The sequence below is a fragment of the Mustela putorius genome, unplaced genomic scaffold (genome assembly GCF_011764305.1).
Source record: "Mustela putorius furo isolate JIRA1106 unplaced genomic scaffold, ASM1176430v1.1 tig00003942_pilon_pilon_pilon, whole genome shotgun sequence".
In the NCBI taxonomy this organism is placed as follows: domain Eukaryota; kingdom Metazoa; phylum Chordata; class Mammalia; order Carnivora; family Mustelidae; genus Mustela; species Mustela putorius.
The window spans coordinates 15,083,315-15,105,222 of NW_025422087.1; the positions used below are offsets into that span (position 1 = coordinate 15,083,315).

General features: G+C 39.2%; 1 protein-coding gene and 1 pseudogene across 3 annotated transcripts in view; one reads left to right on the forward strand and one right to left on the reverse strand.

The window, feature by feature from the left end:
• LIN9 (lin-9 DREAM MuvB core complex component) overlaps positions 1-21,908 on the reverse strand; it is a 78,648-nt gene that overhangs the window by 34,742 nt on the left and 21,998 nt on the right. For all 3 annotated transcript variants that reach the window (XM_013061179.2, XM_045069601.1, XM_045069602.1), the window contains 3 exons: positions 9,460-9,593; positions 7,709-7,834; positions 2,323-2,480 (listed from right to left, as the gene is read on the reverse strand). In XM_013061179.2, coding sequence (XP_012916633.1) covers positions 2,323-2,480; positions 7,709-7,834; positions 9,460-9,593 — 418 coding nt within the window. The remainder of the gene's footprint in view (positions 1-2,322; positions 2,481-7,708; positions 7,835-9,459; positions 9,594-21,908) is intronic.
• Positions 14,644-16,015, forward strand: LOC123389023 (annotated as a pseudogene).

The following is a 21,908-nucleotide window of genomic DNA, read 5'->3' on the forward strand; positions in this document are numbered from 1 at the left end:
TGAGCCAAAGGCAGAGGCTTAACTGAGCAACCCAGGCACACCCTTTTCTCATATCCTGATACATCCTGTCCAATCTATTCTCCATTACAATGAGAATACCTACTTACAGACCCTCCATAAAACTGCCAGTGCTTAAAATTCTGAAACAATTAACTTTTATGTCATTCCATGCATTCGGACACTTCTCTGATTTGTAGTTGTACTACAGACTTTATATCTGTACTTGTTTATATGGTGTTTTATTTTTATTAATTATTTTTAAAAGATTTTATTTATTTATTTAACAGAGATCATAAGTAGGCAGAGAGGTGGGCGGGGGAGAGAGGAGCAGGCTCCCCACTGAGCAGAGAGCCTGATGCAGGGCTTGATCTCAGGACACTGAGATCATGACCTGAGCCGAAGGCAGAGGCTTAACCCACTGAGCCACCCAGATGCCCCATATGGTGCTTTAGAACTAATGTATTTTTTCAAGTCTACAATCTCCTCCTCACTTAATTTCTTTTTCTTTTAAATTAATTAATTAATTAATTTGCACAGACAGAGAGATCACAAATAGGCAGAGAGGCAGGCAGAGAGAAAGAGAGAGAGAGAGAGAAGCAGGCTTTCTGTTGAGCAGAGAGCCCAACATGGGGCTCCATCCCAGGACCCTGGGATCATGACCTGAGCTGAAGGCAGAGGCCCTAACCCACTGAGCCACCCAGGTGCCCCTCCTCACTTAATTTCTAATCTCATCCCCAGATTAATTTTATTGACAGAGAGATCATCTATAACTTTTTTTTTTTTAAGATTTTATTTATTTATTTGATAGACAGAGATCACAAGCAGACAGAGAGGCAGGCAGAGAGAGAGGAGGAAGCAGGCTCCCTACTGAGCAGAGAGGCCGATGCGGGGCTTGATCCCAGGGCCCTGGGACCATGACCCAAGCCGAAAGCAGAGGCTTTAACCCACTAAGCCACCCAGGTGCCCCCATCTATAACTTCTGTACATGGTTAAGCCTGTCATGGTAAGTTATGACCAAATCTATTCTTCTCTTTTCTACCTGGATTTCATGTGCAAGATACAGTCTCCTCTCTTTTGTCTGCCTTTTCTCTTAATTACCCATTTTTATAATATACTAGAAACATGTACCACTTTTATAACCAGGAAAAGTGATATTAATATGTAACTCAAGGTTACCTTTCCTCCAGAAAATATTCTTTGATAAATCCAACCACTGTTTAATCCCTTTCAGTGCAGTTACTAATCTACCTATTCACTTAACACCTCGTTATTTCCTGTGTTACAAAAATTGTAATTTTAGTTTACTAAATTATTAAGGCTTAACCTACACTTGGAGTTTTGGTGGTACTTTCCTTCCACATCATAACTGAACAGAACAGAAAGACTCACATCTATAAGTTGACAGAATTTACACCCTTAAATTAAAATGCTGAGCAAACTACCTACTGAATAATTACTATTCAGTCATTAGAAATGGACTATCCCTAAACCCAAAGAGCACAAAAACAATGGTATTTGTGAGTTAACTGTTTAAGATTGGTTAGAAAAGAAAAGAAATGATGTGAAAGCAAAAGACAGGACAATTTAAAATTTTAGAAATTCAAACAATGTCTAGCCATGCTTATTCCAGTGAATTTTAAATTTCATCTTTGTGGCAGTTTGCTTTAGTTTACGTTGTAGTAGACACTGCTTTGAACCAGTACGCTTTCTCCCAAGCAGCTTAAAAACCAGATGCCACAGATGAAGAAATAACTTCTACAGTACACTGCTATAGAACTATAGTTTAAGCTTTTATTATTTTTTTTTTAAAGATTTTATTTATTTATTTGACAGACAGAGATCACAAGTAGGCAGAGAGGCAGGCAGAGCAAGAGGAGGAAGCAGGCTCCCCGCTGAGCAGAGAGCCCGATGTGGGGCTTGATCTCAGAACCCTGAGATCATGACCTGAGCCGAAGGCAGAGGCTTAACCCCCTGAGCCACCCAGGTGCCCCAGCTTTTATTATTTTTTTTTAAGATTTTATTTATTTATTTGACAGACAGAAATCACAAGTAGGCAGAGAGACAGGCGGGGTGTGGGGGTGGGAAGCAGGCTCCCTGCCAAGCAGAGAGCCTGATGTGGGGCTCTATCCCAGAACCCTGAAACCACGACCTGAGCTGAAGGCAGAGGCTTAAACCACTGAGTCACTCAGGCATTCCTAGCTTAAGTTTTTAAAATTTAAAAGCCACTTGTCTAGTGGTTATCTAGCAGTTATCTTGGTGAAAAATTATAGAGCAAAAAGAAAAATTATAGAGCAAAATGGTAATGAGGTTATGTTCACTTACCTGTAACTTTGGTTCCAATAACCAGGGGCAAAGGAATTTCATCTGGGAGATCTTTGAATTGGGAAACATCTGCAACTTTCCTTTGTTGTAAGAGCCTTATTTTCTGTCGTTTCTGTTTTAATGCTGATCTCTCTTCCTCAAAAAATGCAGAAGAACATCTAGAATAAATTATAAAAATCATATAAACTGATAACTATCCTATACAAACACTTGAAATCAGGGGTCCCCCAGTGACAAGTCAGTTGAGCATCTGACTCTTAGTTTTGGCTCAGGTCATGCATGATCTCAGAGTCGTGAGATCAAGGCCCAGGTCAGACTCCGAGCTCGGCAAGGGGTCTACTAAAATTTCTTTCTCCCTCTGTCCCATCGCACACTCACTCGCACTCTCTCTCTCTCTCTCAAAAGTGAATAAATCTTTAAAAAAAAAAAACCAAAATACAAAACTTGAAATCAGACCACCCATCTCACCATTCCTTCTTTTCCTCTCTTTGGAGTAATATATTTAAGAATGAGTTCTTAGAAATAATAATTGTTTCCCTTCAAAGTAAATTATATAGTTTTAAAAATGGGACTTTGCAAGAGTTATAGAGTTATAAGCAAATCTACATTATCCTTTCCTACACAGCAGGAGGATTTGTTCACCATTCTTTGACAACACTGCATCTGGATCCCAGGTCTCCTCCTGGGATGAAGTTCAATTATAATATTCTGTTCAGAAGAACATGATATTTTCCCTGTGACCCAGTGAGCACACCAATAAAGAACTAAAGATGAGGCTTACTTCTGTGTAAATGTTTAACTATACTTCCTGCCTTAAAGCATAAATACTGAATTTACTCTTATCTTTAGGGCCTATCTTACTTCTATTTTCAAATACTGGGATGAACCAAAGTAACTTAAACATAGCTTTGTGCCACAAAATATATATCTGTAAAACCATCATCACAGACAAGATCACGAACATCTGAAAACATCGATCACTCCCCAAAGTTTCCTTATGGCACTTTATTATCCTTCCTTCACAATCCTCCCACTCCTATATCTCCACTGCTCAAGCAATCACTAAGTTGCTTTCTGTCATTTTAGCTTCTATCTTCTAAAATTTTATATAAACAATATCATCTAGTATGAACTCTTCCGTCAGGCTTCTTTCACTCAGCATAATTATTCTAAGATTAATCCATTTTGTCACATGCATCAGTGGTTCATTCTTTTTATTGGAGAATAGTAACCTTTTCTTTGAATGTGTCGTAATTTGTTTACCCATTCTCCTACTGGTGGATATTTGTGTTGTTTCCAGTTTGGGGTCATTACAACAAAGTTGCTATGAACATTTCTGTATAGGTTTTTGTATAAATATATGCTTTAATTTCTCTTAACTAAACACCTAGAAATAGAATGGCGAGGTTATATGGTCAGTGCATGTTTAACCTTTTAAGAAACAAAAGAAGTCAAATATTACCAAAGATGATATACAGATGACAAGCCACTTTGATGCTCACCATACTATGTCATTAGGGAAATATAAATAAAGTGAGACATTACTACAAATCTATTAGAATGACCAAAATCTAGAACACAGACAACACCAAATGTTGGCAAGGATGTGGAACAACAGAAACTCTTGTTCATTCTTGTGGGAATGCAAAATGGCGTGGACACCTTGGAAGAGAGTTTGGTGGTTTCTTATAAAACTATACAGTCTTATCATACAATCCAGCAACCATACTCTTGGTATCTACCCTGATGAGCTAAAAACTTATGTCCACACCAAAACATTACCATGGATGTTTACACCAGTTTACTCATAACTGGCAAAACTTCGAAGCAACCAAAATGTCTCTTAGTGAGTGGATAAAAAAATAGAGGAGTATATTCAGACAATGGAATATTATTCAGCGCTAAAAAGGATGAACTATCAAGCCATGAAAAGATACAGAGGAACCTGAAATGCATATTACTAAGTGAAAGAGGCCAATCTGAAAAGGCCACATATGGTATGATTCCAACATATGACATTCTGGAAAATGCAAAACCCTGGAGACAGTCAAAATGACCAGCAGTTGCCAGGAGTTGGGGCCCTAGGGAGAAAAAGGAATAAGTGGAGCATAAAAGATTATCAGAGCAGTAAAAATACTGTATATGACATTATAATGATAGATCTATGTCATTATACATTTTTCAAAACCTACAGATAACAATACTAAGAGTAAACCCTAATGTAAACCATGGATTTAGGGGATTATGATAAACTGATATAGACTCATCAACTTTCACAATGTATCACTGCGGTGGAACATACCAATAGGCGGAAGGCTGTGCATCTCTGAGGGCAGGGAGTATATAAGAAATCTCTCTATCGTTCTCTCAATTTTGTTGTGAACCTAAAATTCTCTAAAAAAAAAAATTGACTGAGCCACCCAGGCACCCTTAATCTTGTAAATTTTAGACATTATGGGTTCATTTGCATTTTTCTATTGATCAAATATTGACTACTTTCTCTAGTATTTATTTGATATCCTTACATCTTTGGTGAAGCATCCATTCAAATCATTTAGGAATTTGTTAGTTGGGTTTATACTTTTTTGTATTTTTTTCATTGACATGAAAACGATACCCGGCATTATATTAGTTTCAGGTGTACAACGTAAGGAGCTGACAATTTTTCTACACCATTCAATACTGACCAAATAAATGCAGTCAAAACCTGCCACGAAATGTTATTACAATATTATTGACTATTCCCTATGCTGTGCTTTTTTTTTCATTTCCATGAATTATTATTTTTTTTTTTACAATTATTTATTTATTTGACAGAGAGAAAGATCATAAGTAGGCAGAGAGGCAGACAGAGAGAGAGGAGGGAGCAGGCTCCCCACCGAGCAGAGAGCCTAATGTGGGCCTTGATCCCAAGACCCTGAGACCACGACCCGAGCTGAAGGCAGAGGCTTAACCCACTGAGCCACCGAGGCACCCAAATTATTCTTTTTATAACCAGAATTTTATACCTCTTAATTCCCTGTACTTATTTCACCCACCTCCCCTCAGGTAACCACCAGTTTGTGCTCTGTATTTAAGAGGTTTTTAAAAAATTTTTTGACCTTTTTTTCCATTTTCTTTCTTTTTTTCTTTTTTAAAGATTTTATCTACCTATTTGATAGAGCAAGTGAGATAGCACAAGCAGGGGGAGCAGTAGAGGGAGAACGAGAAGCAGGCTCCCTGCTGAGCAGAAAGCCTAATTCAGGGCTCTCCTGGGATCAAGACCTGAGTCAAAGGCAGACGCTCAACTGACCTAGCCACCCAGGTGCCCCTTTTCTTCTTTTAGTTTCTATACATGAGTGAATCATATGATTTTGTCTTTCTTTGACTTATTTCACTCAGCATAATACACTCAAGATCCATTCCCGTTGTTGCAAATGGCAAGATTTCATTCTTTTTATGGTAATATCCAGTGTGTGTTTGTGTGTGTGTGTAACACGCCCACATTCTTGTAAATGAGGGAACTATTAAAAACATCAGCAACGTCATGTGTTAAAACAGAAATAAAATATTATCAGTTCAATTAAAGGTTCTCCTTGCATTTCATCACTATCTACAGAAATCATTAAAATTAAATTGTTTCTACTTGCCCTAGTCATTTTTTGGATTTTTGCACCATCTAAAGTGAAAAAGTCTTGGGTACCTGGGTAGCTCAGTCATTAAGCATCTGCCTTCACCTCAGGTCATGATCTCAGGGTCCTGGGATGAAGCCCCACGTTGGGCTCCCTGCTGGGCAGGAGGCCCGCTTCTCCCTCTCCTACTCCCTCTGTTTGTGTTCCCTCTCTCACTGTCTCTCTCTGTCAAATAAATAAATAAATAAAATCTTTTAAAAAAAATTTTTAAATAAACTGAGAAAGTCTTGTACCTGATTTTACTAGGCAGAGAGATGTTATATGAGAACTAATAATCTAACAGATTCCAAAACTTCACTCAAAAGTCATATCAGGTTCTCCAATGTGTTAGAAAGCAAGATATCACTGTAAAAGGAAAAGTCATTTCACATGAAAAGTAATTATCAGAAAATAACATATCGGATAGGTTGACTTGATTTTTCTTTCTGGGGATTTGTTTTTTTGAGATAACCTGTGTTTTTATTTTATTGAGGTATAGTAGACATATAACACTCTATGTAACCTTCAGGTGTAAAACAGTGGGATTCAGTATTTGTATATATTGTGAAATGACCACTGCACTAAGTCTTGTTAACATCTGACACCATATGTAGTTAGAACATTTTTTTCCTTGGGATGAGAACTTTTAAGACCCACGGTCAGCAATTTTCAAATACATGTTACAGTATTATTAACTGTAGTCATCACACTGTCCACTACACTTCAGGACTTACTTTTATAACTGCAAGTCTGTACCTTTTGATCCCCTTCACTTATTTCTCCTACCCCCTTATCCTGTTTTTATATAAAGTAAGACACGCAGTTGTAAGAAGGCTTTTGCAGTGATAAACAGTTTTTAAAAGGATAATAACAATGTAGGGATACCCTGAGAGCCTCATTAAATATTGTTACCTCCTGAAAAACATGGATGTAACCGCCCACATCCACTTATACACGGGGTTTTTTTTTGACAAATGCAGTGCGGTACTGTAAACATATATTCCATTCCTTACAATCTTCGCAATACCATGTTCTATTCTCTAGCTTACTTTATTGTAAAAACACAGTATATAATATACATGACATACAAAATATGTGTAACTGTTTATGTTATCAGTAAGGCTTCCAGTCAATAACAAACTACTAGTAGTTAGGTTTTTGGAGAGTCAAAAGTTTTATGTAGATTTCTGACTGCAGGGTTGGCATCCCTAATCCCACACATTGTTAAAGGATCAGCTATATTTTCTAGTGCCCTCTTAAAGTATTTTTTGGGGGCACCTGGGTGGCTCAGTGGGTTAAGCCTCTGCATTCAGCTCAGGTCATTATCTCAGGTTCCTAGGACCGAGCCCCACATTGGGCTCTCTGCTGAGCAGGGAGCCTGCTTCCCCCTCTCTCTCTGCCTGCCTCTCTGCTGACTTGTGATCTCTGTCAAATAAATAAATAAAATCTTTTTAAAAAATAAATAAAATATTTTATGGAACATAGTGGGCATAGACAATGTAAGAAAATTATATACAAAGCCTGTAATTTGAACAAAAATGGAATTGTATATTTAAGATGCATAGGTATAAAAAGCACCTACCTGAAAGCTGGTTAACAGGATATATTTAAGATATAATTATTCTGAAAAAGAGTGTCTCAGTACTAGTCTTTGTGATGATGAAAAAGAATCAATGTGGTAATTACACTACAAACTAAATTACTGATTTCATTTTTAATAAAAATATTATTTTTACCTCCGTGGTTTTCCCATAAGGCGCCTGATTTTTCCCCATTCTACTCTTGTTAACTTTCTTGTTTTTAAATTCGGAAAGGATTCCTTCAGACACACACAGAAGTCATTATCACCTTCAAACAGTGGCCTATAAAACAGAAATGGTATTTTAATGGTTAAGACATGATAAGTTACTTCAGGGTCATAAATTTCAAAATATGCTTTCTAATTTTCAGCATTATACTCAACACCAAGTGCCATCTTTCACTTCTGCCCAGAACATATACAAAACAGGCACAAAGGGCGCCTGGGTGGCTCAATGGGTTAAGCCTCTGCCTCTGGCTCAGGTCATGATCTCAGGGTGCTGGGATCAAGTCTCACATCAGGCTCTCTGCTCAGCAGGGAGCCTGCTTCCCCCTCTCTCTCTGCCTGCTGCTCTGCCTCGTTGTGATCTCTTTCTCTCTCTGTCAAATAAATAAATTTAAAAAAGAAAATTAAAAAAAAGAAAATAGGCACAAATTCAAAGCTAAAACTAAAAGTGTTATATCTGTGAAACAACCAATGTATACAAGTTACTCAAGAAATACTGACTGTGCTGGAGATTCCAGGAGACACTGATTTTTGCTAAATCTCATGTATGAGTACATCCTCGTATATCCTAGCACTGTCCTTATATCCAGTGAGGACAAACAATGTTAGCTACAATTTATTTTTTCCCAAAGGTAATACCAACACCATGGAGTCCTCCTTGAGATTAAATCAATTTTAGAAAACTGTAGGCCTCTCCAGGATTAGGTCATGATCCCAGGGTCCTGGCATTGGGCTCCCTGCTCAAAGGGGAGTCTGCTTCTCCCTCTCCCTCTGCCCCTCCCCTGTCTTGGTTTTCTCTCTCTTGCTCTCAAATAAATGAATAAAATCCTTAAAAAAAGAAAAAAGAAAAGAAAAAAAAAGAAAGAGAAAAGAAAGACTATTCTAAATATTTTACTGAATCATTTGTACCATTAGTAACTGCTTCTCTACCAACATACTAGCATTTAAAATCTCAAGATGTAGAGGGGCGCCTGGGTGGCTCAGTGGGTCAAGCAACTGCCTTCGGCTCAGGTCATGATCCCAGGGTCCTGGGATCGAGCCCCACTTCAGGCTCTCTGCTCAGCAGGGGGCCTGCTTCCTCCTCTCTCTCTGTCTGCCTCTCTGCCTACTTGTGATCTCTGTCAAATAAATAAATAAAGTCTTTTAAAAAATAAAATAAAATACCAAGATGTATAAAACACATCTTGTCTAGGGGTGCCTGGGTGGCTTAGTCAGTTAAGCATCCGACTCTTCATTTCAGCTCAGGTTATCCGGGGTCCTGGGATCAAGTTCTGCATCGGGCTCCCTGTTCAGCAGGGAGTCTGCCTCTCCCCCTTCCTCTCTCCCCGCTTATGCTCTAAAATAAATAAATAAATAAATAACTTAAAAAAAATAAAAGGAAAAACCTTTCTTGTTCATTATAAATATGGGAACTCTGTTCTAAAGCCTCTCTACTCCATGGCCTTTGTAAATTATAATACGGATTATATTTTCATTTGAATTTTCACAAAAATGTATAACCACTTCTGTGAAAGGAGAAGGAGAAAAGCAAACTGTGAGGAATGGATATGGCTCAAAGTAGAATGAAGAAAAAAAAATCGGGGAAAAAAAGAATCAAAACAGACCTACAGAAAACAAAACAGCTTATAATGTTTGAGAATTTCTGGTTCAGGTGACACCCACAACGTAAACCATGATACGTACTTATCTATATTTGAGTAGAACCATTCATATATGCACCATTTATGTGCTTTGGGAAGCTTGAGAAGGTTGCGTAATCGGAAACCAATCTTCTGTGAGGCTTTCTTGTCTGGTGTGGACATTGTTGCTGTAAATTTCTATACAATAAAAAAAACAGACATTAATTACAGGTTCATCAGGTAAAAATGAACATCCATAATGTCCAATACATTTGTAAAAAGGCAGATTATCATTAAGTGCTCAAAAAGATACAACAGCATAAATTATTTTGTTATTTAATAAACATTCTGAGTATTTCTTATAAAGGTAAAGCCTCCAAGGAAGGTGAAATCATTTGCCCCCACCATGTTTACACTGAGATACAATTTCAATTTAAGTACATAGGAAGAAGGTAATTGTGGACTCCTGGGTGCCTCAGTTGGTTAAGCAACTGCCTTCAGCTCAGGTCATGATCCCCGAGTCCTGGGATGGAGTTCCACATTGGGCTCCCAGCTCCATGGGGAGTCTGCTTCTCCCTCTGACCTTCTCCCCTCTCATGCTCTATCTCAAATAGATAAATAAAATCTCAAATAGATAAATAAAATCTTAAAAAAAAAAAAAAAAAAGAAGGTAATTGTGACAGAGAGAGAAAATGCAAACGAACAACCACCAGGCCCAGAAGTTTTCACCAGTGAATTCTGTATCAATCACAGCACCAATGCTATTAAAATGTTTTAATTCAATGAAAAAAAAAAAGAGAGCTTCCCAACTTTTTTTTTTTTTTAAGATTTTATTTATTTATTTGACAGAGAGACAGTGAAAAAGGGAACACAAGCAGGGGGAGTGGGAGAGGGAGAAGCAGGCCTCCCGCCAAGCAGGGAGGCGGATGCCCGGCTGGATCTCTGGACCCTGGGATCATGACCCCAGCAGAAGGCAGACGCTCAACGTCAGCCACCCAGGCACCTCACTTCCCAACTATTTTTATAAAGACAGCATAAGCAGATAAAATCTACCGAAGGATAATAAAAGAAAATGTCAAAAAATATCACTTGTTTGCATGACTTTGTTTTTTAAAGATTTTATTTATTTTTTTGAGAGAGAGAGAGAGAAAGAGAGAACATGAGAGGGGAGGTCAGAGGGAGAAGCAGACCGAGACCACCTGCAGAGCCGGGAGCCCGACAACGGGATCCCAGGACTCTGGGACCCCAAACTGAGCCGAAGGCAGTGGCTCAACAAACTGAGCCACCCAGGCGCCCCCCTCTTTTTAAAAAGATTTTTATTTATTTATTTGACAGACAGAGATCACAAGTAGACAGAGAGGCAGGCAGAGAGAGAGGAGGAAGCAGGCTCCCCGCCGAGCAGAGAGCCCAACACAGGGCTTGATCCCAGGAACCTGGGATCACGACCTGAGCCAAAGGCAGAGGCTTTAAACCACTGAGCCACCCAGGTGCCCTTTTATTTATTTATTTTTCAAGATTTTATTTATCTGGAAGAGAGAGACCCCACGAGTCGGGGGCGAGAGGGTGGGAGAGGGAGAAGCAAACTCTGTGCTGAGCAGGGAGCCCAAGGCAGGGCTTAATCCCAGGACCTTGCCATATTATCTAAAACAATCTAAAATTCAATGCAATTCCTATGAAAATTCCAATTTTTCACAGAAGTAGAACATCCTAAAATTTGTATGGAAGCACAAAAATCCCAAATACCCAAAGCAATGTTGAGAATGAAGAACAAAGCTGGAGGCATCAAGCTCCCTAATTTCAAACTACATTACAAGCTATAGTAATCAAAATAGTATCATATTAACAAAAGCAGATACACAGATCAATAAAACAGAATAGAGAGCCCAGAAATAAATGCATGCATATGTGGTCAATTAATTTACAACAAAGGAGGCAAGAATATACAATGAAGAAAGGATATCTTTAATAAATGGTGTTGGGAAAACCGGACTGTCACATACAAAAGAATAAAACTAGACAGTATCTTACACTATACACAAAACTATACTAAAGACTTGGGGCCCATGGGTGGATCAGTCAGTTAAGCATCCAACTTTGACTTTGGCCCAGGTCATGATCTCAGGATCATGAGATCAAGTGCCACGTGGGCTCCTCTCCCTCTCTAAAAATATAAGAAAAAATAAATTTAAAAAAATAGATTAGGGGCACCTGGGTGGCTCAGTGGGGTTAAGCCTCTGCTTCAGCTCAGGTCATGCTCTCAGGGTCCTGGGATCGTGCCCCACGTTGGGGGCAGGGGTCTCTGCTCAGTGGGAAGCCTGCTTTCCCACACCCCACTCTGCCTGCCTCTCTGCCTACTTGTGATCTTTGTCTGTCAAATAAATAAATAAAATCTTAAAAAAAAAGAGATTAAAGACTTAAATGTTAAGACCTGAAACCATAAAATCTAGGAAAATATATAAGTGGTTAGCTCCTAGACACTGGTCTTGGTGATGATTTTTTTGACACCAAAAGCAAAGGCATCCAAAAAAAAAAATAAAAGAAAAATTAATAAGTGGGGCTACACCAAACTAAAAACCTTCTGCACAGCAGAAAAAACCATCAACAACATGAAAAGGCAATCTACAGAATAGGTAAAAATATCTGTGAATTGTAAATTTGACAGTTAGTATCCAAAATATATAAAAACTCATACAACTCAATAGTAAAAAACCAATCCAATTAAAAAATGGGCAAAGTATCTGAAGAGACATCTTCCCAAAGACATATAGATGGCCAACAGGTGCATGAAAAGGTGCTCAGCCACTCATCAGGGAAATGCAAATCCAAAATGGGATATCACCTCATACCTTTCACAATGACTAGAATCAAAAGGTTAAGAAATAACAAGTGTTGGTGCAAATGTGGAAAAAAGGGAACCCTCATGCAGTGTTGGTGGGAATGTAAATTGGTGAGGCCACCGTGGAATACAGTAAGGAGGATCCTCAGATAATTAAAAATAGAACTACCTTATAATTCAATAATTCCACTGCTGGGAATTTATCTGAAGCAAACAAAAACACTAACTTGAGAAGATATCTGCATGCCAATGCTCCTGAAGTATTATTTACAACAGTCAAGACATGGAAGCAACCTAAGTATTCATTAATGGATGAATGGATAAAGAGGATGTGGTATATATATACATATACATACATTCACACACACACACACACTCTCTCTCTCTCTCTCTCTCTCTCACACACACACACACACACACACACACTAGAATATCATTCAGCTATAAAAAAGGAATGAAACCTTGCTGTTTGCAGTAATATGAATGGGCCGTGAGGGCATTATGCTAAGTGAAATAAGTCAGAGAAAAACAAAAAACCTCCCCTGAGAAACAAAACCGACCAAAGCAAACAAACAACAAAAAAACATACAATACACAATGCAAACTCATAAATACAGAGAGCAGACTGGTGGTTGCTGGGAAGGAAGGAGTAAAATGAGTTGAAAGGGGTCAAAAGGTACAAACTTACAAAGTCATTATGTTGTGGGGATGTAATGCACAGCATGGTGACTACAGTGTATGTTGTATTGCATATTTAAAAGTTGCCAACAGGGGCGCGGGGAGGGGGGGGCTCAGTTGGTGAAGTGTCTGCCTTTGGTTCAGGTCGGGATCCCAGGGTCCTGGGATTGAGCCCTGCATTGGGATTCCTGCTCAATGGGGAGGGAGCCTTCTTCTCCCTCACCCACTCCCCCTGCTTGTGTTCCTCTCTTGCTGTGTCTCTGTCAAATAAATAAAATCTTTAAAAAAATAAAAAATAGAAGTTGCTAACAGATTTTAAAGGTTCTTATCATGAGAAAAAAAGTTTGTAACTGTGGTGACAGATGTTAACTATATACTTAATGTGGTCATTTTACCATGTATACAAATATCAAATCATTATGTTGTGTACCTGAAACATATAATGTTCTGTCAATGTTATCTCAAATTTTTAAAAGCTTTTAAAAAAGGTACCGGATAAACATCATCAGAACATCAAAAGAATACAACACAATCAGGTGGAATTTGTGTCCAGAACGAAAGGGTGGTCCAGTATTAGAAAATTACTGAGACTGTCATTATTAATGAATAAAAACAATAAAAATCATGTGGTCACCTCTACTGGTGCTAAAGATACTGGATAAAATTCAATATTCATTAACAAAAACTCAACAGAATTAGACAGAATGACTAAAAATATACAATATGTCAAAAGTTAAATGATACAGTTAAAGCAGTGCCTGGGGTAGGGGAGGCAGGAGAGGGGTTAGTTTATTAGGTAAATGCCTATATTAGAAAAAGACAAAGATCTCAAATAAATAACCTGTTCTTCTTAAGAATAAGAAGCTACAAAAAAAAGAGCAAAGAAAACCCAATGCAAGTAGAAAGAAGGAAATAAAAATTAAAGCAGAGATAAGTGAAATAGAAAAATAAGAGACAAAATGATGAAAACAAAATTTTTTTTAGGGGCGCCTGGGTAGCTCAGTTGGTTAAGTGGCTGCCTTCAGCTCAGATTATGATCCCAGGGTCCTGGGATGGAGCCCCTCATCAGACTCCTTGCTCAGCAGGGAACCTGCTTCTCCCTCTGCCTGCTCCTCTCCCACTTGTGCTCTCTCTTTCAAATAAGTAAATAAAATCCTAAAAAGAAAATTTCTTTTTTTTTTTTAAGTTTTATTCATTTATTTGAGAGAGAGAGAGTGCACAGGAGAGAGCAGGGGGAGGGGCAGAGGGAGAGGGACAAGCAGACTCCCTGCTGAGCAGGGAGCCTAAAGTGGGACTCAATCCCAGGACCCCGGGATCATGACCTGAACTGAAGGCAGACATTTAACTGACTGAGCCACCCAGGTGCCAAGAGTTCTTTGAAAATATCAACAAAACTGACAGACCTTTAGCTCTACTGACCAAGAAAACAAAAATAGATGGATACCTTCTTAACCTATAAAATTTATTTCTCCTGATTGAACTCGAGTTGGAAGAGGCGAGTCTGGTCTCAAAATGGAGGGCCATGGGCGCCTGGGTGGCTCAGTGGGTTAAGCCGCTGCCTTCGGCTCAGGTCATGATCTCAGGGTCCTGGGATCGAGGCCCGCATCGGGCTCTCTGCTCAGCAGGGAGCCTGCTTCCCTCTCTCTCTCTCTGCCTGCCTCTCCATCTACTTGTGATTTCTCTCTGTCAAATAAATAAATAAAATCTTTAAAAAAAAAAAAAAAAAAAAAAAAAATGGAGGGCCATGATCCAAAGGAACCAGAGCAGTTGAGAAAACTGTTTATTGGTGGTTTGAGCTTTGAAACTACAGATGATTGTTTAAGAGAACATTTTGAAAAATGGGGTACACTTACAGATTGTGTGGTGATGAGAGACCCCCAAACAAAACATTCCAGGGGTTTTGGTTTTGTGACTTACTCTTGTGTTGAAGAGGTGAATGCAGCAATGTGTGCCCGACCACACAAGGTTGATGGGCGTGTAGTGGAACCAAAGAAAGCTGTTTCTAGAGAGGATTTTATAAAGCCTGGTGCCCATCTAACAGTGAAGAAAATTTTTGTTGGTGGTATTAAAGAAGATACAGAAGAGTATAATTTGAGAGACTACTTTGAAAAGTATGGCAAGATTGAAACCATAGAAGTTATGGAAGACAGGCAGAGTGGAAAAAAGAGAGGATTTGCTTTTGTAACTTTTGATGATCATGATACAGTTGATAAAATTGTTGTTCAGAAATACTATTAATGGGCATAATTGAGAAGTGAAAAATGCCCTTTCTAAACAAGAAATGCAGTCTGCTGGATCACAAAGAGGTCATGGAGGTGGATCTGGCAACTTCATGGGTCATGGAGGGAACTTTGGAGGTGGTGGTAACTTTGGCCGTGGTGGAAACTTTGGTGGAAGAGGAGGCTACGGTGGTGGTGGTGGTGGCAGCAGAGGTAGTTATGGAGGAGGTGATGGTGGATATAATGGATTTGGAGGTGATGGTGGCAACTATGGTGGTGGTCCTGGTTACAGTAGTAGAGGAGGCTATGGTGGTGGTGGACCAGGATATGGAAACCAAGGAGGTGGATATGGTGGTGGTAGTGGAGGATATGATGGTTATAATTAAGGAGGAAACTTTGGAGGTGGTAACTATAATGATTTTGGAAATTATAGTGGACAACAGCAATCAAATTATGGACCCATGAAGGGGGGCAGTTTTGGTGGAAGAAGCTCGGGCAGTCCCTATGGTGGTGGTTATGGCTCTGGTGGTGGAAGTGGTGGATATGGTAGCAGAAGGTTCTAAAAAATTTTCAGAAGAAAAGGGCTACAGTTCTTAGCAGGAGAGAGAGCGAGGAGTTGTCAGGAAAGCTGCAGCTTACTTTGAGACCGTCGTCCCAAATGCATTAGAGGAACTGTAAAAATCTGCCACAGAAGGAACGATGATCCATAGTCAGAAAAGTTACTGCAGCTTAAACAGGAAACCCTTCTTGTTCAGGACTGTCATAGCCACAGTTTGCAAAAAGTGCAGCTATTGATTAATGCAATGTAGTGTCAATTAGATGTACATTCCTGAGGTCTTTTATCTGTTGTAGCTTTGTCTTTTTCTTTTTATTACATCAGGTATATTGCCCTGTAAATTATGGTAGTGATACCAGGAATAAAAAATTAAGGAATTTTTAACTTTTCAATATTTGTATAGTTCAGTTTTTCTACATTTTAGTACAGAAACTTTAACAAAATGCAGTTTTGAAGGTGTTTCCTTGTGAGTTAACAAGTAAAGAAGATCATTGTCAATTACTATTTTGTATGAATTTTGCTAAAGTTAACTGTAAAGAAACACCTGCTGACTTGCAGTTTAAGGGGAATCTATTCTCTGCATTTCCAAACCATGAAATGAATGGGCTCTGACATGTGGAGAGAATAGATAATTTGTATGTTTGCAATGTGTGTTTTAGATAAATAGAATTGGGTATTTAAATTAGCATACTTCTGAATTTAATAGCATTAAGATTTATCTTCAAATGAAAAAAATCTCAAAATTTCTATTTGGTTTTTGTGCATTTTCTTTCAAAATATAATCATATGATTTTAGTGTGTTAGTTTTGCTAAGAGTCCTAGCCATGTTTAGAGCATCTCCATTCTACATTCACCTTGGTCACATGTGAACTGCCATAGTTTTATTTGGGTGTAAGGAATGTCTACTGCCCTTTGTTTAAATTCTGGAAAGTGGCAGTGGATGTTTTCCCTTTCACTTAAAAACCATTCTTAAAAATTTAAAAATACAGGACCACTAAGCGTGCTGTGTCTGAGCAAATTAGTGGCTACCATTTTTTTTCCCCTTCCCGTTTTCAAAGCACAAGAAGCCCATAAATCTTCGGTTATTTTCCTTGGTTTAATATATATATATTTTTGATACAAGCTTTCAGAAGCAAGAGAATAAAAATCATGCGTTGTTGAACCCTTAAAAAAAAAATTATTTCTCCTCATTCCAATCCAAAAGTCATTATCATATTCAATGCTAAAATACTAAAAACACTGTCATTAAAGTGAGGAATGTGACCAAGATGTTGACAATCACTACAATTTTTAACATTGTTTTGATGGAATTATCCAATAAGAAGAGAAAACAAAATCATTATTTCCGGATGATATGACTGTCCTTGAAAACTCAAGAAAACAGGGGTGCCTGGGTGGCTCAGTCACTAAACGTCTGCCTTCAGCTCAGGTCAGGATCCCAGGGTCCTGGAATCAAGCTCCGCATTGGGCTCCCTGCTCAGCAGGAAGCCTGCTTCTCCCTCTCCCACTCCCCTGCTTGTGTTCCCTCTCCCAGTATCTCTGTCAAATAAATAAAATCTTAAAAAAAAGAAAAAGAAAACCACCTAACCATTTAAAATAGTAAGAGAACTGGGGTGCCTGAGTGACTCAGTGGGTTAAGCCTCTGCCTTCGACTCAAGTCATGATCTTAGGGTCCTGGGATGGAGCCCCACATCGGGCTCTCTGCTCAGCAGGGAGCCTGCTTCCCTCTCTCTCTCTGCATGCCTCTCTGCCTACTTGTGATCTCTGTATGACAAATTAAAAAAATAAAATCTTTTAAAAAACGAAATAAAATAGTAAGAGAATTGAATAAAGTGGGCAAATACAAAGTCGACATACAAAAATCAGTATCTTAAAAAAAAACACCTCTTTTCTCTGTATAAGTAAGAGTTAGTTACAGTAGAACAGAAGATATATCCTGTTTATGAAAGCCAAAATGACAAGCACAAAAGTATCAAAAACCCAGGAATACACTTAATAAATGTTCAAGATCAACATGGGAAAATATTTTGAAGTCCACAGAGGGACAACAAGGCTTGAATTAAACGGAACTAAAACCAGTTCTTGGATAGAGAGTTTCAATGCTACAACTATGACACACAGCATAAATTTATTCATAATATTAGCACAATGCCAAGAAAAATCCTAACAGGATTTTTTCCTAGCCAAGATGATTCTAAAGTACCTATGGAAAAATAAATGTGCAAGAATACTTAGGAAAGGGCACCTGGGTGGCTCAGTGGGTTAAGCCTCTGCCTTTGGCTCAGGTGGTGATCTCAGGGTCCTGGGACCGAACCCTGCATTGGGCTCTCTGCTGAGCAGGGAGCCTGCTCCCCACTCCCACCTGCCTCTCTGCCTACTTGTGATCTCTGTCAAATAAATTAAAAAATAAAAAATAAAAAAAAATAAAATAAATAAAAAATTTTTAAAAGGATATGTAATAATGTCTTACCAGATGTTAAAACACTACATAAAGTCACATTAAAATAATTTGACACTAGCACATACAGAGACATACTAGACATAGATAGACTCAAAGTCTAGAAATAATCCTAAATACATATAGGAATTTAACTTGTGATACAGGCAGCATTTTAAATCAATGTATAAAGATTACTCACTCAATGTTATCAGGACAACTAAGTAGTCCTGGGGGTGGGAGGTGGGGAGACACACACACACAACAAACAAACAAGGTTGCAGTATTACCTCACTCTTAACTCCAAAATAAATTCCAGATGGATTGAAAATTAAAGCGTTAAAAAAAAAGAAACTAATTTGAGTGAATTCAAAAAGTACAAATTTTAGACTAGGAAAGATCTTTCTGAGTAAGTATAAACCAAGAAGTCATAAAAGCAAAGACAGTTTTGACCTTAAGTTTTTTTCAATTCTACATGGTAAAAATACAGAAACAAGGTCAAAAGCCAAACTATAAGCTAAAAAAAATTACAACCAATATAAGCAACCAAAGGCCTAATATTCTTAATTATATACAAAACTCTTACAAATGAATAAGAAAATGACCAAGAATCTAACAGAAAATAGGAAAAAAAATCTACAGGAAAGAAATCATTTTTAAACATACATGAAAAATACCTCGACATCACTCATAAATAGAATGCTACCTAGAACCAGGGAGATGTGAATACCAGATTGGCAACAACCTACATGTTTGTTCATATACTGAACTGGCAAGCATTTGGGAAAATGGACACTATGATGTATGGTTGGCAGAAAATATAGACCAGGGATGCCTGGGTGGCTCCGTTCGTTGGAAATCTGACTCTTGTCTTCGGCTGGGGTCATGATCTCAGGGTTGTGAGACTGAGGTCCCATAGCAGCCTCTGTGCTCAGCAGGGAGTCCACTTCCCCTATCCCTCTGCTCCCTGCCCCCAACCTCCCCCCCCACCCGCTGCCACTTGCCCTAAAATAAATAACTCTTAAAAAATAAATAAATAAAAATAAAGCTGTTAGGACAACAGAAAAAAGGAGACCCAGAGACAGGCTGCAGGTCATCTGTGTGTCAGTCTTCACCTGCCAGCTTTGGGATGGGGAGCAGGTTACTTGCCTCTGTCTGTTTCCTCAGCTGAAAATGGGAAATAAGGCCATAGCCTAGGTCATCAGTTGCCAAAGACTAAATCAAAGTCACATATACGCAGTGCTTAAAACAGAATCTGGGGGCACCTGGGTGCCTCAGTGGGTTAAAGCCTCTGCCTTCAGCTCAGGTCATGATCCCAGGGTCCTGGGATCGAGCCCCACACTGGGCTCTCTGCTTAGCGGGAAGCCTGCTTCCCTGCCTCTCTGCCTACTTGTGATCTCTGCCTGTCAAATAAATAAATAAAAATCTTTAAAATTTAAAAAAAAAGAACCAAAAAACAGAATCTGGCACACACTAAGTACTCAATAAAAGTTGGCTTTTACAATTAGTCAGCTCCGGACAGGGCTCCTTAAAGAAACCCACAGAATACAGCAGATTGGGATTAGAAGGGGAAGGGAACAAGCCATGTCATATAAATGAAGATAGAAAGAAATAGGTATGTTAAAAGAAGAAAAGAGAAAACTCATAGGATATAAAAACTTTTCACATATATATATTTTAAAGATTTTATTTATTTGTCAGAGAGAGAGAAGGAGCGAGAGCGAGCACAGGCAGACAGAATAGCAGGCAGAGACAGAGGGAGAAGCAGGCTCCCCGCCGAGCAAGGAGCCCGATGTGGGACTCAATCCCAGGACACTGGGATCATGACCTGAGCCGAAGGCAGCTGCTTAACCAACTGAGCCACCCAGGCGTCCCCAAAAACTTTTCACATATTTGAAGGAGTCTCATATCATGTTTGTCTTATTTGTATCTGTTCCGTATGGCTGGGAAGCAGAAAGCACTTTGCAAACTAGGTCCAGAAGGAATGATGCGCCTGGGGGAAGGACAGTGGACAGAGATGGGGCAGGATGGGTTCACAGTCATCAAGACCAATTTTCTGTAGGTTTGAAAAATTTCCTAATAAATAAAGGGGAGGGGCGCCTGGGTGGCTCAGTCAGTTAAGCATCTGCTAAGGCTCAGGTCATGATCCCAGGGTCTTGAGATCGAGATACCACATTGGGCTCCTTGCTCAGAGGAAAGTTGGCTTCTCCCTCTGCCTCAGCCCCTCCCTGCTTGTGCTCACTCACTCCCTCTCTGTGTCAAAGAAATAAATAAAATCTTTAAAATAGGGGCACCTGGGTGGCTCAGTGGGTTAAAGCCTCTGCCTTTGGCTCAGGTCATGATCCCAGGGTCCTGGGATTCAGCCCGGAACTGGGCTCTCTGCTCAGCGGGGAGCCTGCTTCCCCTCTCTCTCTGCCTGCCTCTCTGCCTACTTGTGATCTCTGAATGTCAAATAAATAAATAAATAAATAAAATCTTTTAAAAAAATACAAATAAATAAAATCCAAACTTAAGACATCCAAATTTTCTAATAATACAACACTTCTAAAGTCAATACAAGAAACAGTGGTTATTTATTTAACTATTGCTATAAATATTGCTGGTTACGCCTTTAATTTATTAAGTGCCAAATCCTTGGTACAGAAAAATCACCTTTACTACGACCCCTCCTACTGGATAATTTATACCACTTTTGGAAACAAATGAAAGGGACGTAGGCAATAATTTTATCAGGTATTATAAATTTGACAGGAGAGGGCGCCTGGGTAGCTCAGTGGGTTAAGCCTCTGCCTTCAGCTCAGGTCATGATCCCAGGGCCCTGGGATCAAGCCCCACATCAGGCTCTCTTCTCAGCAGGGAGCCTGCTTCTCCCTCTCTCTGCCTGCCTCTCTGCCTACTTGTGATCTCTCTCTCTCTCTCTGTCAAATAAATAAATAAAGTCTTAAAAAAAAGATGTTTTAAAAAAATAAATTTGACATGAGAAAAGTTATACTATTCTTGAAAATAATATTTTCCTTATAAAATTTTCATCCTTTTCTTTGATTCTCACATGTCTACTATGATATTTTTAAGATGCCAAAAGGGGGGGGTGGCGCCTGGGTGGCTCAGTAGGTTAAAGCCTCTGCCTTCAGCTCAGGTCATGATCCCAGGGTCCTGGGATTGAGTTCCGAGTCAGGCTCTCTGCTCAGCAGGGAGCCTGCTTCCTCCTCTCTCTCTGCCTGCCTCTCTGCCTACTTGAGATCTCTGTCAAATAAATAAATAAATAAACCTTTAAAAAAAAAAAAGCGAAAAGGGGTTAATAGCCAAAATATATAAAGAACTTATACAAGTCTAAAATAAATAAATGAATATATTTTTAATTAAAAAAAAAAAAAAAAGGAGGCGCCTGGGTGGCTCAGTGGGTTAAGCCCTGCCTTTGGCTCAGGTCATGATCTCAGGGTCCTGGGATCGAGTCCCGCATCGGGCTCTCAGCTCAGCAGGGAGCCTGCTTCCTCCTCTCTCTCTGCCTGCCTCTCTGCCTACTTGTGATCTCTCTCTGTCAAATAAATAAATAAAATATTAAAAAAAAAAAAAAGGGATGCCTGGGTGGCTTGGCCAGTTAAGCGTCTGCCTTCAGCTTGGGTCATCATCTCAGGGTTCTTCTCCCTCCCCCTTTGCCTGCCAATCCAAGGTTTTACCTATTTATTTGAGAGAGAAAAGAGAGAGAGAGAGCATGAGAGGGGAAAGGTCAGAGGGAGAAGCCAGTCTCCCCACCAAGCAGGGAGCCCAACGTGGGACTTGATCCTGG